General features: G+C 39.5%; 1 protein-coding gene across 2 annotated transcripts in view; it reads left to right on the top strand.

Moving 5' to 3' along the window:
• CPA6 (carboxypeptidase A6) overlaps positions 1–23566 on the top strand; it is an 87408-nt gene that overhangs the window by 44562 nt on the left and 19280 nt on the right. For both annotated transcript variants that reach the window (XM_042036418.1, XM_042036417.1), the window contains exons 3-6: positions 6423–6547; positions 9921–10035; positions 10973–11074; positions 11903–12007. In XM_042036418.1, coding sequence (XP_041892352.1) covers positions 6423–6547; positions 9921–10035; positions 10973–11074; positions 11903–12007 — 447 coding nt within the window. The remainder of the gene's footprint in view (positions 1–6422; positions 6548–9920; positions 10036–10972; positions 11075–11902; positions 12008–23566) is intronic.

Raw genomic sequence — 23566 nt, 5'->3', positions numbered from 1 at the left:
ACAGCAGCTGCTTATCCACTGTAATCCCTGAATTGATCCTGTCATTGCAGTTCAGGGAATCAGAAAAAATGTCTCATAGGGGAAAAGGATCACTTGGCTATAAATCTGATAGTTTACACCTCCATAGGAAAATGCTTAAAAAGCCTTCAGAGGACAAAAGCCCATCTGAAAATGCAGTAAGAAAGTCTGTAAGCCCAAGTGGAGCTATTCTTATTTGCAGAAGGAAAGAACTAGCTCAGCAGCCAAGGCTGCATGCATTTTACTTTGCACCTACAGCAAATATATCTATATAGCCAGATGCTTTAGTTTTCAGTCTAAATTTTACCCTAGCTCATGGTTAGGGTTCCATTCAGATATTAGCATATTTCAGATACACAAGGAACATCAGGTGACAACAGAGGGTATTCATAGATATATCAAAATACATGTTTGGAAACCACTTGCCAGGATCAGAAGGAAAATGTTGTTGCAGAAAATCTTTAGTGGGAAAATACAAGATAGAACAGCATAACCCAGGTAGTAAGAGTATTGCTCTCACAAGATGCAGAAAGCATGGACTTTCTGAGATGGAAGGAATCTGCTTCCTCTGAGGAAGTCTGAGCCTGAGCTCAACAAAGTCATCAGCACAGCCTCAGTGGGAGTAGAATCAGATCCAGGGCTTACTATTCCATTTCCCATGCAGTGCAGCAGCAACTGCAATTTGAACCAAGCTATAAATAGTTTAATAATAAACAAAAGAAGGGTTTGGCCTTTTTTTTTTTTTTAATGAGTCTGTTAAAGACTTTTTCACATCTTTAAAATATACTTAGCCCAGTGGCATCTGTACTTCTAAGAACAGATATTCAGTTACCATAAAATTGAGTACAAGTTTTATCTCAGTGACTCTCTTGAGGAATAGCCGACAGGTTCTTTTCAGTGTAGAGCCCTGTGTAAAATTATACCAGTGCAAATAGAATGGGAAGACCATTACTTCGTTATAGTTCCACAAAGATCCGCAAAACTCAAAACTTCAAGCTGTGTGTTGTTCATATTCTGTTCCTGTCAGTGTTATGGTTGCTGCAATCCCATGAATCGTTCCCCATTTATTGGCACAATTACTCTTACCAGCCTCGCTGAAAAGCAAATAAATACTGAAAAGTTAGAGCCAGTAAAATGTCTAGTGCACTCAGTCAGAAAGCTAAATTACTTTGCACTAGGACTGCATTGTAAGTCCTTTTAGAAAGCAAGGGAATTCCACATTGGATTTCCACTGGATAATTTTGCAGCACATAAAGGGCAGCTGAAGCAGATTGGCAGTTAGGACTGCCAATTAAGTTCCTTAATTGTCAGAAGCAAGTGAGAATGAAATCAGTCCTGGTCCTGAAATGTTTGCAAGGCTGAAGACATTAGAGATTAGCAGTTCTGCTCTTTCCAGGTGAACCACAGCACTGCTGTAGTTATGCAACAGTGTCAGAGTGAACAAGAGTCATTCTTCCTTGCTTCTTTCTCTTCAGATGTACCAACAGAGGTCTAAAATTCTGTTGCACACTGTACATGTGCATGCGAGGGGTGTTTGTACATACGTGTAAGTAACTGTGTTGCCCATGTATTATGTGATAAAACCTCGGGCAGTCAGACCCCTGACAACACCAATAAGACTAAAGTGGTTTCTACTTCTACACTCTGCCTTCTACTATTGGATTTCTAATTGAAGACATATCTAGTAACTTTCAGCACTGCTAAGGGTGTTTATGTGTCTATACATGAGCATATGGATGTAAATGGGAAACCCACGTTTCCTGAAAGAGCCCGCGAGCAAACAGTACCCCTGCTTTCATTACTGACTGCACATTCCCTTTTACAAGAGGGTCAGAAATGCCGAGCCATTTCTACTGACAGCATCATAACAATAGTTATATTCTGAACTTTACAGTTGACAGCATTTCTCAAAGAAATCCATTCATAGTGATGTTAAGGACAAGTCCAGCTTTGGCACATGTATTGCTGGATACAACTCAGTAGGAATAAAAACTGCAATTGCTAGGTAATAAAACATATAACAAAATTTCTGTCTTCATGGCGAATAACACAGATAAATCATAAACTGTTTTCTCCAGATACTAAATGTAAGTTATGACAAAGTTATTCTAGTTATTTTCGTGACAAGCATCAATCATTTGATTGATTCATAATTGCCGACCTGATGAGAGCACTAAGCATCTTCCTTTCAGGTTAAATGGAAGAAGAAATGAAACATCTGCTTATGAAAAGGTAATGAGGGACAACTGGAAGCTACTGCCCAAGAAAATGGCTTTAATTACAAAGGCTGGACTAAGCCCCATGGTCTAAAGAAGATGGGGATTTATTTTTATTATTACTTGAATTTAAAAAAAAAAGACTGTGAGATTTATGCAGCCATGAGAGTGTTTGTGGGGAAAAGCAGGGAGACTTTTCTTCCCAGGCTTCCTTTCCATGGCATGGAATGAGCAGGAGGAAAAATGAACTAGTGAATTAAAAACTCCCTGTTCTGTTTTCTGTCTAGGCAGAGCAAAAGAGTTTTCTGTACACCATTTGTGATATGTAGGATTATACTAACAAAATGTTTGTATTCTTGGAAAATTATTTGCATAATTTTAACTTTGGAAGAAATTCTGAATTCTATTAGTTCAGCACCCAAATCTGTTTAAAATATTTGTCCCTTTGCCTTGTCCTGACTTTTCATCACTGTACTGATCAAAACCTAGAGACATGACTAGTGAGTCCAGTGTTGCTGTACCTTGGAAGGTGTCCAGGTAAGAGCTGATAGATTTATTTGAGCTGTCTTTAACACCTCAGTTTAAAGGAAAATTGCCTGCAAAGAAACCTGGCTTTCGTAAGCACAAATTGAACCACAGGGACTTTTATGGGACAAGTGAGGTTGAAAAAAGAAGAACAGGCAGTTTAAAAAGACTACTTATTATGTAGTCACAATTAATAATCTCTCACACTTTCTTTGTTAAATAAAGAAATAATGTGTTTAAATGTTTTGGAAAAAGAGACCAGTCTCTATGCTCTTACATACCATTTTTTCCTCATAGAAAGCAAGTCAGGATGCCCATGCTTCCAGTGAGATTCTGGGAAAGAGCATTCACTGGGCATCTGGGGAGCCACCACTGTCCCTGAGAACAGGCACTCATGGCCACATTGAGTGACAGGTGCTTAGTAATTGGTCTCCTGGTCCCAACTCTGAACATGCTGAAAGACAGGAAAAGATGTGCAAATAAGAGTGTTCTGCAAAGGAGATGAGAATATTTAGGTTTGCAGACATGCTCTAAAGCATATTTCTTTTCCTCTAGCCTCAAGATACCAGATGAATTTTGAGGTTCAAATATTTGGCTGTATGCTCCGGGAGTTTTGTAGGATTTCTGCATCTCTTTGTTTTGTAGCTGGAGAATCTTCCTCCCACCTAGCAAATCCTACCACCCATACAGCAAACAGATATCTTTTGGCACTGACTGGTACTCCATAATACTGTATAAAGGCTCGTGTGTAGTGTGTGGGGGTAACAACACCCTGTCTCAGAGAGTGAAGAGGATAGGACAGTCATTACTTTCACTGCCACTCACTAGCCAGCAGAGCCCAGCATGGAAATCCAAGGCATATTTGAGAGAGGAATGATGTTGAAATAAGAGTGATAATTTCAATAAGACTCTCAGTATCTGTGGGAGATGCAGTGATAAAGTCTCCTGAAGATGACAGTGAGTAGAGGATAGTTGGACTTGCTCAGTCCAAACATGCTTGCTCTGAGATCCATCTTCTGTTTGTCAGTTTCCATGAACTTGTCACACCAAGGACAAGCTGACAGCTGCAATATAAATAGGATGTCTGTTGGAGAAACATGTTGCTTTTTATATGCTTTATTAGGCAAAATCCAGCCAGTGATTGAAGTGTTGTTCTGGACAGCACAGGTAACATCTCCCAGAGGAGCACTGACTGCTTCGTTTACATTGCAAAGGATGAGAAGTGGGAGTCAAAGGAAGCCAAACTACCCAAACAGGGAATTGGGATGAAGCAGAATGATTTGCATTCTAAATATAGGATTTTTTTGTCTCACTTCCAGGACAATGCCAGGACTGAAATATTGCAGTTTCACTGAAAGAGTGTAGTGGCAATATGCCACTGATTTCATTAGTTAAAAGAAGATTGCTTCTGCTTTTGATATTCACTTGTAGCCAGTAATGTGAGGAACAATTAGAATACCTCAGAAATTAAAAAGTCTGGTGATGTTATAGCTAATAGTGTGAATATTTGTTGGTTTATCTCCTCCATGGTAATGGAGAGTTTCACCAGAATAAATCCTGAGTAACTGTCAAGAACAAAGACAAGTTTCAGGTGTATATCAGTTGTGATTAGTTGGGGTTTTTTCTTCTATTGCCATTCTGTGTGCTTAGATATTGCAGTTGGCCAGGAGACACTTCACTTCAGTTGCTCTTAGCTTGTATGTAACAATATGTTGTTATTTTTATAAAGATGGCTCTGGCTGAGCTCGTTGATAGACTGTTACTCTAAGAACAACACATTTACCCTTTCTGATGTATATTTTTTGGAATAAATCTTAAAAGTCAAATACACATTTCTAATTAAACATGTGTGAAATTAACTATGTTGAGTTAGGGGGGAATTTCACTGGGTGCCTGTAATTTATCAAAATACGAAAGACAGATAAACTAAAAAACATAAGGTGTTAGCACAGTGAGACAATCTTTATTTGTAAGCAGCATTTATCACCATTTAATTCACGACTTTCGTTTCTACTGGCCATCTGTCATAGCTGCTGTCAGCTTCACAAGCCTCGTGAACTTTGCCAGTCCTGGTGTTAGACTTCAAAAGATGCTGCACCCACCCACCACTATGACTTGGATGCCGATACCATATTGTGGCAGCTTGAAACAAAGAGTGGCTTTGGCAGGAACAAGAAGAGGCTGGCCCTGTGTTTCAGTTCTGCTCCTTCCAAAGTAGCAGGCATTTAATTGGATTAACTGGGTTGAGGTCACTCTTGTTTAAAGAGGTAACACCAGATTCAGCATTAGATGCCCTCTTAGTAATCAGAATATTTTTACTCAGGGCCATTTGAGAAATGCTGAGAACTAAACCCCTGTTGCAAGATTGTACTCCTCTCACAAATGAGGTCCATAGCAAGACCAGGTAAATGCATTTGATGTTTCCCAAATAGCTTCTATGGCATAAAAGAAGTGAGGACCTTTTAAGGTATAGATTATAAAAATCTTTTTAGATACCTGGAAAGCAGTGGACGCTCATGAGCTGTATCAACAGCTTCATAAGTGCAGCCTGGCACAGCTGATTGCAATAAACTTCAAAAGACATTTATCAAGTATCAATCCTTTAAAAATTCTCTTTAAGAAATGTGTGAACATGTACTCCATATCAGTTTCCTTCCTTGTATTCAGCTCACAAACATATTTTTAAGGCCTGTGGATCTTGGCATGCCTCTTTGTCATGTTGATACAGAGATTGCTCCTAAAACTCCCGTTTATAATCTCCTATGAACATCCAGAAGCTCTGGAAAGAGTTTTGTTGACTTGTGTTCTTTCCACTGTCCTCACACTGGTTGAGGAGGAACTGTGCTCGTGTTGAAGAGTGCAAGTACAGTATTTTACTACAGGGTGCAGAACACTGAGTTTCAAATCCTTCTTTGCAAATTTTCTTGCTTTCTTGAAAATTCATGTTCTGGGCTAAATTTTCCAAATTTATCTCAGATTTGGCAACAAAAGGAAGTAAAAATGGACAAGAAACATCCCTTAGGTATGAGCAGATACAGATAGCACAATAATAATAGTGGCATTGTTCAGTAGCTATCATTTTTTACAAGATTGAAATAATCTGATTATCTTAATCCTGTTATTTTGACATTTAATATAAAGTTATTGTGTATTCATGGTCTTGGTGACCTGTTACTGACCTCTGATCTGCTTATTATCAAGAATAAAACTTGAGTACATTTTACAAACAACACTGGTATATGCTATGCTTCCTATATCTCTTTAGCATTTTTTGGCTGCCCTAATGAGCAGAGAAAATGCCTTGCAAAATTAAAAAAGACTCATGGACTCCATAGGAGCTAATACACTGGGAATGTATAATAGTCTGAGGAGGTGCATGAAGCTGGAACTAGCTTTTGTTTTGAGCTGTTTGAGGAGGCATGTTCTGAAGACTGTTGTCTGTTCCCACTGGCAAATCTCCCAGGGCAGTTGTGGTGAGCTGGGCACAGTGAATCCTCAAAATCTGCTCCGTTAGCACAGATGCCGAGCTGGACCAGCCGATGCAGTTTTATTGTCTCTACCAAGCCTAGAGGGTTTGCCTACCTACCTTCAAGCATGCTGTCTCCTGGACTTCCCCACCTCCACTGAATGCATGTGAATTACAGGTTGGTTCCTGCACTACAGGTGGACTTGTGGCAGCCCAGCAGCCCCTTCCACATCGTCGAAGGTACAGTCGCTGACGTGCGAGTACCGCAGAACACGAGCCGGAGCCTGCTGCCCTACCTCCAGCAAGCAAACATCCAGTACACGTAAGCCCATGCTTCACTTCCCATGCCTCGCTCCAGAGGCCTGGCCTTCGGAGCAGGTCTGCATCTACCACGCCAAGTGCTCTCAAAAATGCGTTCCACATCACAGCAGTTAGGCTGGCAGACAGCTAGGCACTGCCAAGAAAACAACCACTTTAATGGCAGAGCAGACCATCTCCCACAGGCAGGCAGCTTTAATTAAATGTCCTCCTTTGGAGTCAAGCTGAAATGTTTTCAATATATGTGAAATCACATCTGTTAAGAGAGGGTTGGTAATTACTAATTCTGTAGCCTGCTTTGCCTCTTTGTTTAGTAGGAGCAAGGTTTATTTACAAGCAAGCTGCAAATGCAGAGGCAAAACTTCTTCATCAGTTATACAGGAACATGCTACTTCTTTATTCTCCATTCCTAGCGACCAATGCAAGTCATACAGTACAAATGCACACTTAAGTTCACAAACCATTTATAGTGCTCCTTAAAAAAATTCAAGACAATTTTGGAGTATAGTTATCCTTTCATATTTATCCATATGATATACTGGACAAGAGAAATGATCTTGTCATTAAAGCTTTTTCAATGACATGCCTAAGCATCTGAATAATCAACTGATGAGTTATTAGAATTCTCAAAAATTTGCTGAGTAAAGACCTATATGAAGTTATTTATACTTTTTCCTCTGCACATCATCTCAGAATGGTGTAAATCATACTGTAGATGTATTTATGTATACATATGTATAGTACTCATCACAATCCCATTTTAATTATAACAGTGGTCTCTTCTTAATTTGTTGTTCTAAAAATACAGAAACAAATATAAGGCAATTAAGTACACAAGCTCCATAGCTGCAGTTCAGAGTGACTTTCATGTGGGTTCAGCACTGCTTTGGCTTTGTTTATGTTTAAAACTGAGATGGGGATTTCTGTAATTGTTTTCCTGTGCTTATAAAAAAATGTTCCCTAATTACTGTGACCCAGCAGTTGTATTCATGTCTACTGCTGTTCCTGCTCACAGTAATCACCTTTAATGATATCTGTTATAAACACTCTCTGTACTTGAAGACCTCTGCTTGGGTTGCAGAGCCATGTGCCAGGGCAAGAACTGCCAGAGCAAAGGGTCTCTGCAGTTTACCCCAAAAAACATGCTAGGATAACAGTGCATTAATCTTCCACAGGGAAAATCTGACTTTTGGAACAAAAGTTGTGTGCACTTAGAAGGAAATTGGGCAGCATTTTACCAGGTCCATACTTGTCCTTTGCTCTCCCTCTTTATCTCCCTGCTGCGCATTTTGGATGGTCCCAGCCATCAGAAGCAAAACCCTGCAAAGCCTCAACAATCATGTGCTTGTCCTGACAAGCCTCCTGAGATCTGTAACTCCACAAGACCTAGGAGGATTCACCATGAGAGCAACAACATCCATAATCAGGGAGAAGCAGGAGCAGGCTGGCCAAGCACAGTCATGCCCACAGGGTGGGGACCACAGCCCTGAGCTGAAGTGCAGCTCCACAAGTCAGGATTTTGTACAACTCCTTTTCAGATTACTGTTTTTCACAATTTTTAAAATTATTTTTTTCCACACACTGCAATGGAGTTAAATTTCTACATCTCTTTTGGAACTGGAAAATCTGAGGCAAACGCCAGGTAAAATTTCAGCTCAATACAGTGATGCTTACCTAAATTATGACATATTTACAAAGGCAGGAAGCATTTATGCATCCCTAATAATGACCAGCACTTGCCTTTAAAACAGGCTTATTTCTCTTAGGATTTGACTTCATGACAAGATGGCCATGGAAACAAGCCAGGCATCAGATAAACTCTCTGCACCCAGTTGCCTTGGTTGTAAGTTTTCTGGCAAAGAAGCCACTTACGTTGCACTCAGACCTAAGGGACTTAAGAGCCTTTGTGTTATAAGCACACACAGTAGACAGTCATTTAAGAATAAAGAAAGATTATCAAATCCCATATAGAGTACAGATGCGTAAGTTAACAGAATGAGCTTGATCCTGATAGGTGCTTATACAAATCAGAATTCTGCAAAGCAGTCCAGTATTTTTTTTAAATATTAGATGCCCTAATGACTTGAATAAAATCACTCCTTTGATCAGCTTTACAGTACTGCTCTTACAGTACATACAACACCTTGCAAGTCAAGACTATAATCCTTTAGTTTGCTTAATGAATGTTGCTGATGTAGAACAATGTAATTCCTAATTATACAACTACTTCACTAATGCTTTGGAGGATGAGAATAACCTTTACTTTGATTCTGTATGTAGAGAGGCCTATTACCTTTGAGGCATCTGCAGCACAGCTGAGTTACGAGGAGAGTAAATGCCATTTCTTTCCATCTTTTTCCAACCACAGCAGATAATGCCTATAAAAATTTCGAAGGTTGAACGTGACTGTCATTTTCTGGGAATGGTGAATTAGTGGCGTGGTGATTACACATTGCCGTGCTTTAGGAGAAGGGAGCATTACAAGGATGACTCTCGGTTTTACAGTAATGTTGTTACAGATATCCATGACAATTTCCTGCTCCTGCTACTGTCTGATGGGATGGATGGATGCCTCAACTTCCTTATTATAGTTATTTTCAGATGTTTTCTGTATTATAATTTAATATTCTTTTTTTTTTTGCCATAAACCAGGAAAGTTTTCAGCTTACATAGCCCTCTCTGCATTTTGCTCTTAATGCAAAGAACCTCTCACTTTTTATGCAAGTATATTTAATTTTCACTTCATATTTTTCATATTTTTCCTGAGTTATTTTAACAAAACTGGCAAACAACTACAGCAGAGTAGATAAGGTAAACAACAAAGCACACTTCAGATTTTTTTGTTTCCTGTTTTTACGTGTTTCAGACAGAACGATAATGCTGCCAAGTTCTTAATTTTTTGTTTTGCCTCTACAACTTGTAGCTATATGTAACATTGCATTCCACTCCCAAGAGAAAGTATGTCCATGTTTTTCTAAGCTTAAAAAGATTTTCCAAATGGTTTGAAATCATTTTTCAAAGATCCATGATCACATAGTATACCTGGATTATAAAAGAAGACAGCAAATGTTGCTCCTTAAAAAATTAAAGTGGGTGCTTCTTCACATTGGCTACATTATTTACATCATTCTGTTTTAGTCACTTAACTAGCTTATTGTGTTTTTGAAGGCACTGTTACATTTCAAAGCAGCTGGAGTATTTATTTGGCAGCTTATATTCAAGTGAGCCTGAAGCACTCTATTGTCAAAACGTAACAGATGAAGTAAAGTCAGGATGGTTTAAATTCTGCTATATTTCCTCTAAACATGATTGTTATTCTGATTTAGCTTGTGTGTTCTACTAGTTTTTCAGTAATACTGCTATCTTTTTTTACCTAGGATTCTCATATCAGACCTACAGCAAGCAATAGAAAACCAGACTGGAGTGAGGTCCCATAGGAATCGAAGGTCCCTCTCTGGGTATAACTACGAAGTGTACCACTCCCTGGAAGAGGTGCATTAAAATGCATATTGTTCCTCTTATCTACTACAATGTTGTATTTAATAAGGCTAAGATTTCATTCTCTCTACAAGTTCTGGTTACCCGTTCATCTTCAGAAATGTTCTAAGTCCTGCTTCTTCAAAAATAGGCACTTCCTTGAAAAAAAAAAGTATATTTAATATTTGTATTCAAGGCTCATCTTTACATGTAACTATCTTTCAGAGCACCTGAGTTTTTATTTTAAAAAGTAGGTCTTTTACTCTGGTGGAATAAGAGATTTCAGTGAGTGATTGGTCACACTAAGTCATTTAATTAAGCAATATGAGTAAATGCTTAGGTATTTGCACGGGAGGTACAAATACTTAAAAACACCTAGGTACAAACTCATGTATAAGGAACACTATCCTGGATTATGGCTGGGTAAACAATTTCTGTTGATTTTACTGTGCTCACATACACAATTTCAGTCTGCACCAAATCAAAGTCACTGGGTTGAGCATGCAGAGTGCTGCACCACAAGAAGATCTGGTGCCTGTGAAACAAATATTGCAGGTAGCATTGAGACATGCATGTCAATCTGTTTGTCATTGTGTTCTGGCAGGCAGAATCAGGGACTCTCTTTCTTCATTCCATTAATATTTAGTGGCAATGGTGGATTAGCCACGTCCCCCTATTTTCAATGGACAGCTTATGCATTCCAGTAATACCCAACAATTAAATGGAAAAAAAAACCCATGTGAAGGCTGCATCCAGCCTCTGGCAATAGAGCTATGAGAGCCAAATAATGCTTAAAGTGTGAAAACAAAAACAAACAAACAAGACAAAAATAAAAACTACAGGAAAATCAAAAAGTAGAGAGAGGACTGAGAGCTGAGAAAAATAAATATATTACAGTTTCTTCCCAGGAAATGCAAAGACTGAAAAAATTATTTTATTTCTGTATTTGCAGATTGAGGAGTGGATGCATTATCTGAATAGAACTTATTCAGATCTTGTTCACATGTTCTCTGTTGGAAAATCCTATGAAGGGAGACCACTGTATGTACTCAAGGTAAAGATTAAACAGTCATTAATGAGACTAAAATCTGGAATCAGGGACAGACCCTGTTATTTATGTTACAGCACATACACCAGAGACACAGCTTAACAGTGTTTCCTAAGGATGAGTTGCTTAAATCTAAGTATCTCTCTGAATGTCATCTTTAATGAAAAAAAGGGGAAAGAAAGCTGGAAAACTAAGAGCCAAATCCTATTTACCTGGTTTGAATATGCATGGAGAAAGATAACAGGACAAGTTCAATTAGCAGGATTTGGATTTAAGGGGATTGCAAAGCTTTTTTTTTATAGACAACTAGGAGAGCAGTTATGCTGGAGAGGGACCCCAGAGGACTCTGGAGCCCTTCTCAGCATGTGCCACATGCGCCTTTTCTTTAGCTAGTGACAAAATTTCAGGGCTGTGTGCTCTCGACTCACATGATTAGGACCACAAATTAGAGTGTGTCAGTAAGATGCAAAAAATCTTTCAATGTATTTTCTTTCCATCTCCTGTTGAAAAGTTCTGAAAATTGGATTCTTTATGAGGCTATTCACATAGTGTCATTGTTCCTCACCCTACTCCATGTGATATTCATTCCTCGTAAAAGAGGAACTGACAGATCTCACTTTTCCTACAGTTTTTTTCCTTAGGTCAGCCTCATTATCTTGGCACACCTGCCTAACATTATCTTGGCCATACCTTTTAAAACAATAAATTTCCGTTCCTTTATATGAGGAAATTCAAAATGGTTCCGTCTCTCTCATATTCTATTATTTTCTCATTATTGTGTTTTCACTAATGTGATGAGATCCATTGGTATTTTGTGAATATTCACACTTCAAGTTAGGTAAAAGATCACGGCCCTACAAGAAAGCTGTCTGGATAGACTGTGGGATTCATGCAAGAGAGTGGATTGGCCCTGCCTTCTGCCAGTGGTTTGTGAAAGAAGTAAGTGTGCAAAATTTACAGTCATACAGTTCCTTCTGTTAAATAAACTTTGCATTTTTTCTGTAGCAGTTCTAACACACTACTAATATGGAAAATAACTAGCTATTATACCTCTCTTTTTAAAAATAGTTTGTGCTTAATTAATAATTAAGTGCTTAATAAACAAAGCTGTTAATGACAGCCAGACACAGCTAGGCACAGGAAAAGATATGCCAGACACATACTGGCAGAGGTATGAAGTAGGATTTTATTCCAAGACCTAAAAATGTGAAGATTGTGATTCTGGTAACGGCGCAGGTAAATCAGTGCCAGTGTGTACTGCTTCAGATCAGTTCAGCAGCATCTTTGCTTTAAGGACTTAGTTTAAAAGAGACATTTCTCTTTTGTGTCATTCCATAGGAATAGGAAGCTAAAGTCACAGAATAATGCAATAGAATCACAGAATTGTTTGGGTTTGAAAAGACCTTAAAGATCATCAAGTCCAGCAGTTAACCTAACACTGCCAAGTCCACCACTGAGTTATCACCCCAAGTACCACATCTACACATCTTTTAAATACCTCCAGGGATGGTGACAAGCATTTAACTGGGCAGCCTTCTCCAATGTTTGACAACCCTGTCAGTGAAGAAATTTTTCCCAGTATCCAATCTAAGCCTCCCCTGACTCAGCTTGAGGCCATTTCCTCTTGTCATATCAGTTGTTACTTGAGAGAAGAGGCTGACTCCCACCTAGCTACAGCCTCCTCTCCGGTAGTTGTAGAGAGCAGTAAGGGTCCTCCTGAGCTTCCTTTTCTCTAAAGACCCTCAGATCCCTCAGCTGCTCCTCATCACATTTGTGCTCCAGACCTTCACCAGCTTCATTGCCCTTCTCTGGACTCACTCCAGCACCTCAATGTCACTCTTGCAGTGAGGGCCCAAAACTGAACACAGGATTCAAGGTGAGGCCTCACCAGTGCTGAGCACAGGGGGGCAATCACTGCCCTGGTCCTGCTGACCACACTATTGCTGATACAGGCCAGGATGCCATTGGCCTTCTTGGTCACCTGGGCATACACGAGCTCATGTTCAACCAGCTGTTGACCAGCACCCCCAGGTCCTTTTCCAATGGGCTTCTTTCCAACCATTCTTCTCTCAGCCTGTAGCACTGCCTGGGGTCTCTGTAATTCAAGTGCAGGATCTGGCACTTGGCCTTTCTGAACAGTTGGTCTAAATCTGTCAAGAATTCATCTGCCATTTTCCCATGATGGCAATTATCATAGTTTTTCTGCTGTTCAGTGGCTTCCAGCTCCTGTTGGTTGCCCATCCTGTGTGTATTGGTGTAGATGTACTTCATCTGGGCTATTGATCCTGCTGCCTTCCACAGGGAAGAAGCCCTAATTCCTACATGACTGTTCTTTGGCACTTCTGTGGTTTCTGACACATCAATAACCCTTCTGTCTTTGCTGCCTCCTGGATCTTCATCCCCAGCCTCCGCTGGGATGGCAGACTGAAGGACCTATCTAGAACAACATCCCTCAAACATCGGTGTGGTGCCCCCAAGCTCATCTCTATCGAGCCTGGTTTTATCCTCTTCTGCCTTCAAATCCAGTTTAAAGCTCTTCCAATGTGACCTCTTAACTTGTGATCAAAGATCCTTTTCCCCCTTTGAGACATGTATAGCCTATCTCACTGGGAAGCCTGCTGTTGTGTAACCCAACCCATAATCAAACCCACAAAATTCTTCCAGTGACACCAGTCTCAGAGCCAGTGATTGATCTGCTGGCTGTTCTTCTTCATGCATGGATTTCATCTGAAATGACGGATTTCATACTATCTGAAGAACAAGTGAATCCTATGTTTCTTTGATTCTATCTTATTTGGTTTATTCTCCCTTTATTTTTGAGGTCTAGTATTTAGTCTTCATATTTATCCATTTGCAGTTTTCAAATGAGAGGTGAAATCAAGTGGAATTGGAATTTTGCTTCCAAATTGTCTGGTTCTGGTTTGGTTTTGGCTTTTTATAAGTAACAGCACTTAAACTCTTCTAATTTGGGATACATTACAGATGCATTATATGTTTATAGGATTTTGCCATCTCCCCTTAGCCAACAAACTTTTGTTCAAGATGAGACATTAGCTGCACAATGCAGACTACCTTGCAACGTAATTGGCAGAAGTCAAAAGCGGCTTTAAAATACCCCCACAGAGGTGCTTTGAGTATTTTGCATACTGTTTTTTGCACAAAAATAAGGGTTGCAATATGCTTTTACAAGCTTCTTCCTATAAACACACGATTTTCTCACCTGTCTTCCCACCCATCACTGTGTAATTCTACAATGTATATAATACCTCCTCTGATTTTGTGAGAGTAAACTTCTGCATCACCAACACCCTAATGCTGAGATGATCAGGTAATCATGTGTGGCCTTCCCTCGAGCATCACAACAGTGAAGTTGAACAGGGGAAGTATAGAAATAATGAGGCCACTACAGTTTGGATGCGCCCATGACCATGGATAGGCTAAATGAGATCCAGGAGCCAATCTCCAAAGTTCAGCGTGCAATGATGGTGTGTCTTCTCATTAAGACTCCTGTTAATGTAAAGATGAACTAACTTGCAATTTCTGAGTAGCTTTCCTACAGGAGAACATGTGCAGTAAGGAAAGAAGTTGGGACAGAAAGGCACTGGTGGGAAGCCTGTTGCTTAAGTACCTCTTCCTTACCAAGGTTTTCCCATAAAGCAGTAGAATGTGGCAGTAGGGTAAAAATCACAAGGTTTCTCTGTAGACCTTATAGCAGAATATAGGCTGTGGGTGTGTATACAAAAACCTCCTGGTTGTTATATGAGATTTTCAGAGAGTAGCTTGTAAGGCTGCTTCTCTAATTATGTAAAAAAGTTTTCCTAGATTAAAAGTAGTCTCCGCGGAGTTCCTTCATACTACAAGAATGTACCACCCTTGTCTGCCCATCCCTTCTTAGAGCAGTATTTCAATCCAGCATTAAAGCAAAAACCATCAGGAAGAGAATACATTATGCTCATAGTCTCCATCATCATATTAAAAATGACTGGCAAAGGAGGAGAGACAAGATGATTAGACTGCTTGGTTTAGGATATTACTTTTCTCATTGTATGAATTAGAAAATTTTAGTAAGAACTCTAGGAAAACTGAAGGTCTTTCTGTGCTTCAAACTCTGCAATTCTCTTTTGCTGGCAAACTCCTCCCTTAAGCACCTCTGCAGCCTGGCAGCCCAGTTTTCCATCCTCCCTGGCACTTACGGGAAGTTCTGAGAAAGGGCTGTCAGCTTGGAAACAGATCTTTCCTGGCATGTTTGCTGACTCTCAGGAATAGCACCACAAGTCCATCGATTTAAGGCAAGCAAAAAGAAATGCTGGATTTACATGGTGTTGGCTTCTTTTCTACCAGGAACAGCATACATGCATTCCTTTACCATGCAGGCAGCCTGAAATGTTTTACCAAGCTTTCACTTCACCCTGTGATTTCTGACACTTATTTTTAATGAACTAGATTCATGTTCCTGTGTACAAGAAGGCTTTTCAAGCAATTTAGCTTAGGAAGAAAACCCTCTATGCATGAATGTCACTTAACATTCAAGCTCAAGACTGGGTGCTGCAAACTTTACCAGATACTCCTACCCAGTTTGGGAACTCTCAGTATCTTGCTTGCACCTCTGGAAGTGGCAGCTTCTGAGTGACAGTGGATTTGCTGCAAGCAGTGGGAGACCCCCTCCGAAGGGTGGAGGTGCCACCGAGCAGCTGCTCATGCAGTTTGCCAGGGTATGGCAGCAGCTCCCCACTTTCTACAGAGTCTGGAATTGTTCAGCTAAACTGGACCTGGCTCCCACCTATTTAGAAATGCAAAACAGACTAAAGCAGATCAGACTTGGGAAGTGAGGATGTAAGGCTGGAGCATGGGAAGGCAAGAGGCTGCCTGCTGTGCAGGCTTGTTCTATATTTGGGCAATTACAATAATTAGAGGAAAGGAAAATAATAGCTAGAGAAAAAAAAAGATACAGAAGTTAAAGATTTAAAAGCAGAAAGAAAATGCACAGGGTATTATGTGATGATATAACTCAAAGTACAAAAGCAGCCTACTCTCATTTTGGAACAAACAAAAGGAGAGCAAAGACTATGGTTTGAGGAATTGTGGGGTTTTTTTGGTTTTCTGTGTGTTGGTTTGTTTTTTATTTCCTTATAATCTACTCCAGAATGAGCTCTAGCCTTGGCTCTGTGTTCCATAGATCTGATGTTAATAACAACGTCACTGTTTCTGTGGAAGGCGCCCAGAATGTCTGTAGTCTCTCGCCTAAAGATAATCAGATGTTCTGTCAGGATTAGCTGTACTGGTGGCCTCTGACAATCCCCACCTCATGGTCACTGAATTTCAAGTCAAGAAAGGGGTCACCTTGCATACAGAGCACCAGAGCTTTAGGTACCAGCTAATGAGCCACAGAGAAGTGTCTGCACCTGTACTGTAGTGAAATAGCAGTCAGGTCACAGTGGAGTCCCACCCAATTCCAGCCTTACTCAGCTGGAAAGGGATGGAAAAAGGACTTTGATAGTGGAAATATTATGAGACCTGTGGTGGAGCAGGGAAGCAAGACAAGCTGTAAAAGGAAACAGAACTGATTACATGTGGGCTTATTTGAAGGCAACCTGCAAAGATAAATGAACCCAGAACTTGTGTCCACAGCAAGAGATTTAGAAAGAAAAAATGAAAAAGAAAAAAGGTTTGTTAGCCTAGAAATTTAAAGAGGCTACATGGGATCTAATACATTATTATGTGTTAGTAAATATTACAAACTGAAAGATACTCTATTATGTATAATTACTTTGTAGGAAGCAGTAGACTTTAGAAACAAAATTCAGATATATCATGTATTTATCCAAAATTAAATAGTCCTTACAGACACAAAGATGCAATACCTATAGCCATTTTGCAAAAATACAATTATATATGTACATATGGTAAGTAAGAACATTTAACTCCTACTCATTGAGAGCGGAGAAGCAGAATTCAGGTATCAAATTATCCAGACCTCAAATTTAGGATTTTACCATTTCTTAAAAAATCTTAAATATGGTTCACAGGCTGCTATTCAAATTAACATCAAAACTAGATTCTGTTTCAGTTTTAGTGAAAGCAGATGAGGATTCCCATTACATCTGGTTTGACTTTCTTCCCTCTAATAAATGCTGCCATTTGATCCATTTCAGTGATGTATAACCTTGACATGTCTTTCACGCAGTATTTTCAGAAAACAGCATAGTTGAGATGTGACTTTGATATGTGTTATTCTTTATTTCTGGTGCAGGAATTTGTATTTCAAGATTAGAAATTCAAGAATGTAATTAAAAATCCTCAAGAAGCATGTACTGATTGTTCTTCTTGACAAAATATCCTAAGAGTCCAATGTCAACTGTAAGGGAAATGTCCATTGAGATCAAATGCATCTCCCTAAAGGAGTGACCTCATCAGGGCCTCAAATGAAGGTGAAAATAGCCTCACACTTGGGAAATGAAGTAACCTCCACCACCTTCTTCTCCCATCCTCAACAGTGATCTCAATTATTTGAGTTCCCAAATTATTCAAGACTATGTGTTTGGACTTCATCATGCTCCCAGGGAGCAAACATATAGCCCCAGAAAAAAGAAATTAAAGGCTGAGGGCAGTTCTCAGAGGTATTTTGTTGTTTGTTGGGGGTTTTTTTCATGCTGACATTGGTATTGATTTATTCCAAAACCAGGCTAGAATCCTGTCTTTTCATTCCATAATAATGAGCCAAGAGAGACAGACAGACTGTCCAAGAAGCAAAGTGGCAACATCTGCCCCCACTATTCTCAGCTTGAGACTGATTTATGAGTCACCTCGTGGGATGCATATGGGATGCATACTGCCAATTAGCCAGCCATTAGGATTGTGGACCAGGCCCCAGAGAGCAGTCTTTACCAGGAATTTTGCAGCATTCAAGACCTCAGATTTTTCCTTAAGAATGTTTATGAAGTGCTTGAGTGCAGCCAGCTAAAGGAACAGTATATACACAGAGCTCAGTCAGGACAACAGCGCACTCAGATGCAGGGCCAAGCAGGAGACCCAGACAATGTTAAAAAGGGTTGGCTCTTTTCTGCTCTGTTCAGGCCATGTGGGCAGAGGGCAGTGAAGCTGTAAGTATTCTTACTTTAAGATCTGCTGAAAGCCAGTGTAGCACTTATTCTCATTGTACAAAATTCACAGTCCGTGTCCTGATGGACAAACCATCTGCAAAATCCTGCATCGATAGTCAGAGCAGCACTCGGTCATTCATTCCAGTGCTGAAGCCCACACTGCCAGGGAAACAGCTTCACATTCTGTATCATTGCTGGGTCTTACTGAGCTCCATCAAAACCAGTAATCCTTTAGGATTTAGAAAATTTCTTTCCTGTGTTTTCCATAACTACCAGAGTCTTGAAATAGTGGCTAATTATCAAATTCAAATACCAGTTTTTTCACCCACTTCAGAAATAGTCTGATCTTGGGGGTGTGTAAGATAGTTATGTGAAGCAGCACAATAATGTTTCTTAGAGATTATACATTTGATCTCTCACTTGTCAACCCACTAAAGTCTTTTGAACAGGTACAGCTGAAATGCTGTGTTCCCACAGCCCAGGGTTTCAGACAAAGATTAACTCAAAGGATATTCGTTACACCTATATTTAGTTATTCTTTGAGACAATGTGTTCCACCTGCTGTGATAGGCTTTCCATCTCCATTTTTTGGAGTTCTCCAAGTGGAAGTTTTGGACCACAGAGGAAAGAAAGCAAGAACCTGACTGCCTTTCCATATAAATCAGACATTTATGCCAGTCCTTTCCTAGGTACAAGTATGCCACAGTTCCTAAAGTATCTTTGATGGTCCTCAAAAATCTGAAGAGCTTTTGAAATAACTTGAAATATTCCAAAGTGAATGAGAGGCATGCAAGGCCAAAACAAATATTTTAGCTGTAGGTTTTTCCTTTCACCCTTTTAGCTGAGTGTTCTTTCTTGACAAAGTCTGTTCCCTTCAGCTAAAGCTCTTTCGCTGATGTTGGCTTGACATGAAATTTTTGTTGCTCTTTAAATCATTGCATCTTCTTACTCTATGAAATCTTCCTATCTGGGTTTTCCTGCAGTTGATCCATTTTTAGTTTACCCTTGGTTTAGGAGAGTCAGATGCCTCCCAGGGCTGTGTCTTACCCCCCTGCAGCCTCCTTCACAGCTGTCAGTGGTGATGTCACCACAAAAACTGGGCTTTTTTCACCTTGAAGAACCAGTCATCTGGCTACAATCTCTCCACAAATGTCTGCAGCTCTTTCAGCAAACACGGTACAATCCTTGGAGCTTAATTTTTATTGTTTACCGGAATCTAGTCTCCCCAGCTGTCTTTTTAGCTGCCTAACTTCAGAAAAAAAAAAAATGGACTTCTCTGAGTGCTCCCTGTATATTCATTATCTGGAGGGAAAAATCCATCTGTTTCATCCTGCAGTATCTATATTTGAAACACTCAGCCTTACTTGTCTTTAGCTAATTCATTCTTCTCTGTCAGAAGCTTCTGCCTGAAACATTATTTGTTTTTTCTCCATCAGAGACATCACCTCTTCCAGCCTCTTCACTTAGCACTTCATTTATCAGCCTTTCAGCAGCAAGAGGCACTGGTACCAATGCAGAATTTGTTTTATCCTCATGATTTTTTTTCCATCCTGCAAATGCTGTTCCTGCCGTTTGAAGTTCATGTGCAGTATTCACACCTATGTGTAGTAGTTTTTGCTTCTACTCAACGTCTCCCTTCCATTCCACAGCTGTTTCAGTTCTGAATGTGTTCCCTTTTTTTGGCAGCCGTCCTACATACCACTTCTCTCTGAGTATCTGCATTTCTCTAGCACATGCTTGCTACTGAAAATGTGCACCACTTCTGAGGGGAAGGAAAACAAAGTAGCAGTGAACACTATCAACAAGAGTTTCCTGATCTAGGGCCCCAGTTGTGGTGCTTTAAAAAAAAAAAAAAAAAAAAAAAAAAAAGATAAAATCTAAGCCAATGCCAGAAAGATAGAGTGCAGTACCACGGTATCACCACAACGAGGCATGTGATGCATTGTTCTAAAGGCAGCTGTGGCAAACCATTTTTATACTGTGAGGTATCTCCCTCTCTTTTAATCCGCGGTGGAATTTCACAGGTTTTATTCAACAATAAGACAATTTAGGGAAGGTTCCTTCCCTTGCTTTTACACCTTCACAATAGCAAATAAAATTTTAAAAACCAGTTAAAATTGCTTTCAGTTTTCCAAAAGGAAGTACTGCACTGATTTTTGTGTGCACTACTCAGCTGCATCTTCTTGCCTACCCATGACCTTAAGAAGGTAAAAAGTGCTTTCATTTTGCTTGCAGCTATTAATTTTTCATAATGTGAGTAGATCTTGATAAAAGAAAAGTAACACTGCAGCTGTGTTGTGCCTGTAATAGGAATTCTTCAATGACACTTGCTCCTGTATATTCCTATTTAGGTATTCATCACTAGGACATTCAGATTCTACCCCCTGAAGGCTTTTAAGATGTTGGGTATGTTCTTCTTCAAGGCATGAAAAGAATTCACATTGTTGTTCCAACACATTACTTGCCCTAAGGGAGGAAGTCTGCTCTGTATTTTAGCAGTCCACTCCAGTATGATGGCACTGAGTAATTAGGGCCTCAGTAAAACTGCTGGTATACAAAAACACTACTGAGCATGAGACAGGACTGTGAAAGAAAATTCCATATGTTGGACAATTTAGTTGTTCCAGAACTGGAATTACAAGCAATTATTTGTATCTTAAGTATTTAATCATGTCTCAAAAATTTAATTAAGCCTTGTATTCAAGTGAGTTCTATTGAGTTTCCCTCAATATGTACTACCATGGACCAACACAATTAGGATGTAAAATTCAATAATTACATTTTTCAGAGGCCTATACCTTGGTGGGTCTCCACCAAGTTGGTGGGCACTAATTTCATACAATTACTAGTAAACAAATCTTACTCCTTTCAAAGCATTCACAGTGCTTCAGAATAACTCAGGCCTTTCTTTTCCTGGATAGGCAGTCCCTGACTTTTTTGGCATCTAAGAGGTTTTTCTTTTTTCTTTTTGTACTACTCTCTGAGTGGAACCAAGAAGCTGTGTCTCCAATTTCTACTAAGATCTGTGTAATTATGCATCTTCTTTCCCACAAGATCCTGCCTTTGCTTGAGTGGTCCCAGCCTTACCCAAGATTCCTGGAATGGCTGTTTGCTTCCCTAACATGTCCATCACACCATCGTCCCTCTGCCTCTTCTCCCCTCAGCATCTTCTCCACTTGCATCCTTAAGGAGCTCCATAGTCAAGTCTTTGGGATTCTGCAGATTCTTCTTGTCAGACTCTTTTTGTGGGTGTTGAAGAATAGTTGCAGCACAGTCCTCTTTCTCAGTTGTTTCTGGGTTTCTCCTGCAGTAAATGCCTTCAAAGAAGAAGGAAGGTTTTGCTTGGAATTAAACAAAAAAGATAAATCAGACACAGTTCAAGCTTCAGCCTTGAAAATTTGACCCTTTGTTTTAAGCCATTTGTTTTTAAATACTCAGTTGTATCTTAGCCTTAATAATGGGTTTACCACTCTGCTTGTGATTTGAATGCCAAAGCAGGACACTAGCAGTAAAAGGGAAAACAAAGATAAAAAGCTGTATTGCTTCCAAGAGTAGAGACAGAGCTAATTACTAGCTTGCCAAACTGATAAAGGGGCAATGAAGGCCTGAAAGGCAGATCATAGTGCTAAAGCGTAACATGTACAGATAAAAGTAAAATATTGTGTGTTACTGTCAAAAAGGATGTTTTAACTGATATCTTAATAATGGCACAGAAGAGTTAATCCTGTTTTGCCAGAAGCAGGTTTTTTGCGATTTCTGGCAGAACAGTAAATGTAGTCTATTCCTTGTGCTAAAATAGTAACTGTTTAATTCAGTATGATTGTTTAATTCAAAATCAGAAATAGCAAAAGCTGATTGTTACCTTAAATTTAATAATAATTAATTGTGAGATAGCAAATCCTTATTAAGCTCAACTGGGATTTCAGAATTTCTCCCAACCCTGTCTCCTCACTGTGTCCTTCTCAGTCAATCCCCTGATTTTATAAAAAGCCTAACTGCATCCTAAATCCATTTTACACTCTTGCCTTTTATTGCCTTGGCAGTTTACAATATAGCTCTTTTGTTTACTTCGTCCCCTAAATTAAATTTCCTATGGACCAGATCCTCAGCCAGCCTAAGCCAGTATAGCTCTATCAACGACCATCACTCAGCTGATCCAGATGATCAAGCCCCCTCCTATTAATCACTGGTCCTCTCCCCATCCCCCAGGCAGATTGCTTGCACGGTGTTGGCAGTGTTCCTCTATCATCTGTTCACTCACTAATAACACAATTCAGCATTTATTGGGCTGGTCTGGTTCTCTGCACATTCAGCAGCAAAGCTGCTATTGATTGCATGATGGGGAAGCAGAATCAACCCATATTCTGAGAGCTCTCTGCAAACTACAATGCAGTTAATTCACTAATGCTTTATATTTGCCTTGCTCATGTCACAGCAGAGGGAAAATGTTTCAGCACTGCTGGCGTGGGTGGGGGAGGTGGTTCACACAACCATTGTTGGGAGGACTCGAGAGTCACGTCGCAGAAGGCAAGTTGTGGGCTTTGCTCCAGGAAGGACGTACCTTGGCAACTGTAAGGCTCATTGCCAAAGATTATACAGTCTGCGTTGCCTGATTACACACATCAAATAAAATTGCCAGATAAAAGCAGGACAAAAGACAAAGTATTTTCAGCAGAAAGAGTGAGTATGATGTTACTTACACTACCTACTTGCTTTCCAAGAAGAAAGCCACTCTAGATCCACTATGTTTTTAATTAAATACTACTTTAAAAGGGTAACCAAGTTATTTAAAACCCCATATATTCTTTAAAGAACAGAATTGAATGACATGTTTGGCTCTAAACCAATGTTAAGACTTTCAATTTTGAGGATTATTACTGGGGACTATAATGCTTTCTAAAGTCTCTTCTAGTATTTTGTCAATGATAACAGGCATTAAAATAACTTAGTCACTATAAAACCTCAGCATTTTGCTGCCTATATTTTGTTTAGGTTTTTTTACCGGTGGTCCTTTTACCTAGCAAGGAAAATATATTTTTCACAGGATTTAAAACATATTGTATATTAAACAGTCTTAATTCAAATATTTTCATTATGCCACTTTTTGCAAATTTGGAAAGGTACTGAAAAATATGCAAAGTTCATTCATGCAATTTTAAGCAGTGTATTACCTTTAATTAATTAATTATCTGTAGTTATTTTTAGGAGATGATTTTAAAAGTGTTTTAAAGAGTTTAGTCTTACAGCATTGCAGTTTAAAACATAATATATAGCCCAGTGTAACAAAATGCATAATCACAGATGTAACTGACAGCAAAAGGATGGCATACAAAATACAGATACAAGCACATATGCCAATCTCATCATCACTGGTATGTAAATACCCACCATGGGGACA

This window comes from Corvus kubaryi, unplaced genomic scaffold (genome assembly GCF_017639235.1).
Source record: "Corvus kubaryi isolate FWS band 111438036 unplaced genomic scaffold, C.kubaryi_AGA036_p1.0 37385, whole genome shotgun sequence".
Taxonomy (NCBI): domain Eukaryota; kingdom Metazoa; phylum Chordata; class Aves; order Passeriformes; family Corvidae; genus Corvus; species Corvus kubaryi.
The sequence above is the reverse complement of the archived record's forward strand: the minus strand, read 5'-3'. Positions and strand labels throughout refer to the sequence as shown.